At 39.1% G+C, this 7,586-nt stretch overlaps 1 protein-coding gene across 2 annotated transcripts in view; it reads left to right on the top strand.

Moving 5' to 3' along the window:
• The first annotated feature begins 6 nt into the window (after positions 1–6).
• Positions 7–7,586, top strand: part of golm1 (golgi membrane protein 1) — an 11,548-nt gene continuing 3,968 nt past the window's right edge. For both annotated transcript variants that reach the window (XM_061673343.1, XM_061673344.1), the window contains exons 1-7: positions 7–238; positions 1,942–2,077; positions 2,916–3,095; positions 3,171–3,225; positions 5,371–5,473; positions 6,200–6,317; positions 6,386–6,542. In XM_061673343.1, the coding sequence (XP_061529327.1) occupies positions 1,949–2,077; positions 2,916–3,095; positions 3,171–3,225; positions 5,371–5,473; positions 6,200–6,317; positions 6,386–6,542 (742 nt within the window). In that variant the 5' untranslated portion in view covers positions 7–238; positions 1,942–1,948. The remainder of the gene's footprint in view (positions 239–1,941; positions 2,078–2,915; positions 3,096–3,170; positions 3,226–5,370; positions 5,474–6,199; positions 6,318–6,385; positions 6,543–7,586) is intronic.

Genomic DNA, 7,586 nt, shown 5'->3' on the forward strand with positions numbered 1-7,586 from the left:
TACGACAGCAAAGGAACGCATCACCTGTGGTCCCAGACTCGTAGTCAACGGGGACAGTAAACAGAACTATGCTGCCGTTTGAGTTTGGCCATTAGCTCAAGCCGCAAATCCGAATTAAACGCTGCGTTATGCGCCTTTGTTGTCAGTCGTGGCAACGTCGCGACACTCTCGGATAAGATTAAAAGCCGCCGAGTCATCTGGTCGACGCATTCCTGCTCCTGTCAATTGACTTTACCGGGTAAGAAGACGCTAACCTTGTAGCATGCTAACTTGTCAAAGACCAGAAAGAAAAAGAAAGGGACAATACAATGCTAGACGAGTTAGCGTTAGCTCGGACCCAAGCTAGTTTTTTAAGGAAAAGTATTCAGCGTATTCCATTTAAGTTATCGCTCAGGTATAATGGCATGTATTGTAGAACAATGCTGACGTTGTGATATCGACATTTCCTGCACTGTCTGTGACCGCAATGGCGAATAAGGCGTCATTAATTCTGCTTTGGTTTGATATAAATGTAGTTTAATGTGGTCGCTTGCTGGTTAAACGTATTATTTATTCCTAGCTGTGATTTAAGGAATTTTTTAAAAATTCCCCTCAGTTTTCTTTCTCATCTTTCCTGCGTGTCCGCTTTGACTGCCTACGGCTAACTGCTGGTCACTGACGCTCATTTCCATTGCAAACTACAACCGCAGTAATAGATAAATCGACTGTACTGAATTGTTAGCGGCGTTAAAACTGAGCGTTATCTTGTTAAAAGCAGCATTGTTGTGATGGATGTCGTTGGATGGTGCAGGTGTAATCCAATGGAGTGTATACGTAATAGCATGACAATCAAAAGTGATTTAAAGGGAATAAACTGCAAATTGTTTAGGTTTTTTTTAAACAAAGAAAGTGAATGTTGTTGAAAAAAATAAAGTTCAAATGGAGAATAAAAATTGACACTAAATTCACAGAAAACTCAGTGGTGACACCAAAAATATGATACAAATCTAGTTCAATGAAAATCAAACTCGTAACAGTTAAATATGTGATACATTTTAATGTTGTTATTCTAGTATATTTTTATTTTTTTTAATTTAAATTTTCCTATATTAAATCACGGTGTTGATTTTCAAGCTATACATAATGTTACAGTGGCTTTAACTTTTTTTGGATCCAGCACAGCCCTTTTTCTTTCTTTTTAACATTTTATGTAGTAGTACAATTTTCATTTTACTTATGTGCTATACATTTTAATTGAATCATTAATTACGTAAAAAAAAATTTCATTTTCCTTTATTTAAACCGAGTGTTAATGTTCACACTGTGTTAATGTTCACACTGAGTGTTAATGTTCACACTGTAAGACACTGTGTTCACAGTGTCTTACAATATTATTAAATGTACTTTTTTCAAATTTTTTTATGAATATATTTTGTGTGTGTGTGTGTGTGGTGGTATTTGGTGTTAAAAGTTTGACCATCACTGTGTTAAAACACCTGTCCTGAAGAGACGATCCAGCAGCATGAAGTACTTTAAGTCTTTCTTTTATTAAATGTTGAGCTTGCAGGTTGGAGTGTTAAAAATGCAACACAGAAGTCTGGTGTAGCAAATTGAGGTTCCTCATTTTGCTAAAAATAAAATAAAAACATTCCTCTTATCGTTGTTATTGCCACAGGCAGCGAACAGCTAGGTGCAAATAGCGACTAAAAACATAGTGTGTCTGTGCTTGGGGTGGCTATTAATATGCTTGACCGTTTTATCATCAGTAATATCGGAGACAAATTCCTTGTGTCTTTTAACATACTTGGTGAATAAAGCTGATTCCGTTTCTAATACTGACTAAATTCTTTTAGTGTCTGTATGGCAGCATTTTAAAATTCTATTTTTTTTCCCAGTAGGGTGAGTTTATGGCTGAAATAGGTTGAAATAAGTCCGTTAACCCTTTCTGTGGTGTGTTTGTAGACAAGCAATGGGTGGTCTGGTCAACGGGCGGCGTGGAGGAAGGGCTCCGCCTTTAATGATCGGCGCACTGGTCGTGTGCATCCTGGTTCTGGGCTTCAACTACTGGGTGTCCACCTCGCGTAACCTCGAGCTACAGGTAGCCTTCTCCCCGTTACCTCCTCCAAGGAGCATGTATATGTTTGTGTGGTGCTCATTTCCTGTCTACAGCTTTTGATAGCAACCATGATTGTTTTTGTTGGGCAGTCGCGGTAATCTACATAGAGGTGTAATGTACGTAGAGAACAACATCGCTCCCTCTCGTGTCATATTGCTTAATTATATATAGATTATACTCAATGTATTTTATTATTTTAAAATATTAACTGTGATGAATATGCATGTACGAAAACTTTTAAAAAACATTCATTACAAATATTTTTTTAAAGGTTGCAAAAATTAAAAGGCCTCCTTTATAACAACTATCTTTGCAGTTTATGAAATGTTAGTGGTAAATTATTACAGCAACAGCTATGTCCATGTAATTATGAAACCACAAAATGACGTTGAATAATATGTTAATACATTCATGGGAGATTGTAAGCTATTTTGTATTTTCAGAATTTTAAATTTGTATTTATATATTGTAATATTAAACATTAAATATTGTAAAATCTGTTTGTACTTTTCAAAATAATTGCATTATTTGTAATACAATTATTTGGAAAAAAACCCATTTTATTATGAAATGATATATAGTTATATTATTATGATTATATTTAAAAAATATATACATAACCAGTTCAATTGAATTAAAATATAAATAGATTAATTAAAATGAATGGAAAAAAATCTTCCTTTCTAATTAATGACTCCCAACACCTTCCTTTGTAGGAAATTATTTATGTAGAATCATGTTATACCGGGTTTTAAGCCTTGATGGAGGTTTGTGTGACGACAACGTGATGTGAATGGATCCCCGTGTGTCTTGGCGACAGACCAAGCTGTATGAGCTGGAGGGTCAAGTGCGTCGCGGGGCGGCAGAGCGCGGCGCGGCTGAGGTGAAGAAGTACGAGTTCCAGGAAGAGATTCAGAGGCAGAAGGACCAGATCGGTCAGATCGAGAGTCTTTACAAGAAACAGCTGGAGGGAGTCCAGAACACCTGCAGCCAGGAGAAGGTGCAATAGAAATATGAGTGTCGATTTTGTCACGTTGATGAGGCTAAAGTCACTTTGTGTGACTGTGTTTTGCAGGCCACACTGCAGCAGAACGTTTCCACCAGCACCAAAACCTTACAGGCACTAAAAGGTACACATTGTGTTACTTCCCTCAAAAAATGGTCCTCCCTCCAAATGGACACTATACGCCGATTAGTCGGCGTGCGTCCACTTAAGACAAACCTCTCCCTCTACGTAAAAATACAGGCAGTAACTAATTACCTTAGTTTGTAGAATTCTCACAGCCCATTTTAACTCTGTTGCTAACCGAAACAGCAGGATCTACTGAAACATGTAAGCAGTATCCATAAAAGAATGGGTAGCTGCTAATTGTCTCAGTTCATAGATGCTATTGTTCACACAGGAATGTGTTAATGGGTTAACTGCTGTGCCCATATGAACTCTGATCACTAACCAAAAGAGCAGCACCTAAACGTAAACCGTCTTCCGCAGTGGTTTTAAAAAAAAAAAAATTTTAAACTCTACTTTCACTTAACATGAATTGTAATAAACTGGTGACATCTGTGTCTTTTTGTACCAATAAAGCCCTAAATAATAACTGTTCATGTTCGTAATCAGTGACGACTGCTTATATATATTTTATACAGAGTTGTGGTTTATCAGCAAAAAATGAATTTGTCACAAACTTCCTAGTTCCGCGTTTGGTGTAAATTCCTTTGTGCCTCTCTTCCGCCCTGCCTTTGATGATTTTCTACAGTGGCTTAGAAGTGCAAAACAATATAACAAATTGTGAAACACTTTTACATTTCAGAAAACACATTAACAAAAGCAGAAAAACTTTCATAAAAGACGAAACAAATTACATTTGAGACAACCCGGAAAGGGAACGTCCCATTTCACAGACATTCGTACAAATCCCACACCCTTTCTCGGCAAGACCCGCCCCCCTTCAACATGATTGGCTCCTGCTTCGCGGGAAGGGTAGGTTACACAGATGTAACGAGACGTCCATCCCAAATATAATAAAATAAATAAATAAATGTATTATGGTTAGGATTAGGACTAGGGTTGGGGTTAAGGCAGTTTAGGATGAGTTAAGGTTGGGATTTATGTTGGTTAAGGCTGGCTCACACCGAGCACCGCCGCCGAAGCCGACTGAACTATGGCGCAGTGTACGTTAGGGGCAACTGTTTCCATGAGCGGCCGATCGGTCAGCTGCTGGTTTTGACATGATTCAAAATTATAATCTCCGTTGCACAACGTCGTCACGTGCCAGTTAACATTCAATCAAAATGCACAGAAGCTTTCCCCTCCGGTGAAAATAAATGTCCGGGTTTGCGAGTCGTGCCGCCGCGTTTCAAGCCATATAAATAATATGTAAATAGTACGTAAAATGCTTTTTTACATCAATGTGCTAACCTATATTCATAATGTATAATGTGCCTGTGCATGAAAAAGCAAAGTTTGTGACCAGAATGTACGTTCAAATGAATGGAGCCGGCAGTGTCCTTTCAAATATCCACACTTTAACTTTAATTCTTGCGAGCATCTTCTCTCTTTAAGAACCTGGTTCTTCCTTAACTCTTAATCGATCTTTTTATGATTTAAGAAATGTGATCACGTACAATATATTGTCTACACAGAATCAAACGCCTATACAGGCTCGCTGTTAAGTGTGTCCATGTAATCAATAGCTCAATGTGCGGGGTTGCGTCAGCGACTCTTTATTTTTCTGCGATTGTTCGGTCCAGTCGGGTTCGACCACGTTGCACAGTGTTCGACAGGCTTTAGGGTTAATGGCATTTATATTAACGGCGTCACATACTTCTCGTACCGTCTGGAAGCAGTAGAGCGTGTTCTACCGCGACACAGCAGCCAATCATAGTGCAGCGGCACGTGTCCTGGAGCAGGGCGTGTCCTTCCAGGAAAATGGCTGGATTCCTTATAATGTTGGACGTTCCCTTTCTGGGTTGTCTCAATTGTAATTTGTTTTGTCTTTTGTAAAAGTGTTTCTGCTTTGTGTTCTGAAAAGTAAAAGTGTTGGGGTTTTTGTTAACTTGTTTTGAGAAATGTAAAACTGTTTGGGCTGTTGTTGTTGTTGTTTTACACGCGAGCGATTCTCTAACCTTTGTTATCATGTATTGTAGTTTGTTTGTGTATCCAATTTGTGGATGTAAAGCTTTTTTTTATTTTTTTTTTTTTATTTTTAATTTTTTTAATTTGTAATTTTTTTTTTCCTCTTTTCCTCCAAACATTGCATCCTGTGCGTCGGCAGGCCAGCTAAATCAGATGAACGACGACCTGGGGAAGCTTCAGAAGGAGCTGCAGGCTTGCCAGAGCAACGTCAACAACCTCAACGACAAACTCACATATGACATGTAAGAAAAACACCTTTTAAACACAAGGCTTGCAATGCGACTGCTGCAAATATTGAATCATCCGTTTTCTGTAGCGCTCATCCTCATTTGGGTGGCAAGCAAATGTGGGAGCAAGCCATTCCTGGAAAAAACCCACACAAATACTTTTAATATGTTCTCTTTTAATCTGGGGGAAAGAAAAATAGTTTAGAGTAAAATGGGAAGGAAAATACAACAGGATTGAAACTACAAAAACGTAAGTGATTAAAGCTCGCAGACATTAGCGAAACAGGTGTTGGGAGGCCTAACTTTTTCCAGCCCTTGTATTCGCTTCAAAATGGCTGACTTCCTGATCAGTTTCTGGCATGGGTCTATGAGACTTTTTCTTGCATCCATCACGGACAGCCAAATTTCGTGTCGATCGATGAAACAGGTGTCAAGGGCAACTTTCGTGCCCTTTAATTTGCCTCAAAATGGTTGGTTCAAACAAAAAATGGCCAACTTCCTGTTGAATTTCATCATGAATCCTTGAGACTTTTTCGTGCTTCTCGTTATAATAGAAAGGTCCACTGAATTTCATGATGATGAGTGAAACGGCTACTTTTCTTCCAACTTGTCCAATTAGCGCTACTGAGTTAAAGGGTTGCAGCTCGTATTTACTCAACACACACAGACACACAAACAAAGGCATAAGAACAACAACCTGTCATCAGCGGTCTTTGTTAATACGTGTGTATGTGTGTGTAGGAGACACTGCAACTCGCAGGTCCTGTCCCAGAAGGAGCTGTGTGATGAGCGAGTGGCCGCCGCCAAACAGGAATTCCAGAGGAAGATGGCCAAGCTCCTCCTCCCCTCCATTACCCAGGTAACCGACCCACTGGGCAAAGGCCGCTTTCCTACAGCGCGTCAAATGGACTCGTAAACCGTCGACAGAAGGAGAAGCTGGAGAGCGATGGCGTAAAAGCGCACGGCACTGCGGCGAACGTGTCCCAGAAGGCGCCAGTCGACTTGAACCCCTCTTCCAACCTCACGACGGCCAAAGCCAACGAGCTTCTTGCGCTGTACGCCAAGGACATATTCACGGAACAAGGTATAGCACATGCAGTGGGAGTTTGCAGATTCAAAACTGCCCGCAGCATTTGAATGTAGCCTCACTCCATACATAATGGAATAAAAGTGCGTAATTGTGATGGATAGTCATAAAGAACGCTGTCCAGCCTCAACAAAATAGCAGCGCTAGCAATATTGGACTAGCATTAGCACTGTAAACAAGCCAACGGTATATAGCCACGGTTGGTACGCTTGTGGCATGGCTTATTCGTAATAAAGTGTTCCGGTAACAGTAAATGTTATCGGTTTGAAGTTAAATAGAATGCAATCAATTAAAAATTAAAACAAGGTGATAAACGTACATGTCAAGCAGCATTGTTGCGAATTCTGCATAGCTTTTGTATCCTCGCAGATACCCACTGTCCCTTCTCTCTGTTTGCTAATCTTATGCTCAGTTAGTATCAAATGAGGGATGGACATTTAAAAAAACAATTATTCCAGAGGTGATTATTACAAAATTATTTTAGCAAAGCTTCTGAAGCCTAAGCTAACAGGTCAGCATCAGGCAGTGGGGTTGTGCGAGTGACCGACTATGAGTGTGCCTGCAAGTGCACAGCAAATGATTGGTTGTTCATCCTTGAGTGCAGTGGTTTCTTAAAAATAAAAAACACTTTTTTATTCAGCTAATTTAAAACACCTTGGGAACCTTTTCAAGCAAATTCCTCATTTTTCACAGTACAATTTTGAGATTTTCTACAAGAAAATTTACATATTAAAAACATTATACATTGCTTTGCAATTAGTATTTCTTGACTAATTAAAACCATTCCAACTTCAAAATATCATATAATTCAAGCATCATTGGAACTACAGTATCCCCAGTCCCAAAATAAAGTTCCCAAATAAAGAGATTTTCACAGCCACTGCCAGGCTTAAAGATTGGACATGTTTTTTTTATTCAGCGGCATGACCAAGTGTGTCCAAGTGTTTGACTGGTCATGTACTGTATATGTACAATTGTTTATTTTACAAAAAAAAAAAACATTTTACTTCCACATTTATTGACTGATTCAAACCATTTCGA

This window comes from Phycodurus eques, chromosome 3 (genome assembly GCF_024500275.1).
Source record: "Phycodurus eques isolate BA_2022a chromosome 3, UOR_Pequ_1.1, whole genome shotgun sequence".
Taxonomy (NCBI): domain Eukaryota; kingdom Metazoa; phylum Chordata; class Actinopteri; order Syngnathiformes; family Syngnathidae; genus Phycodurus; species Phycodurus eques.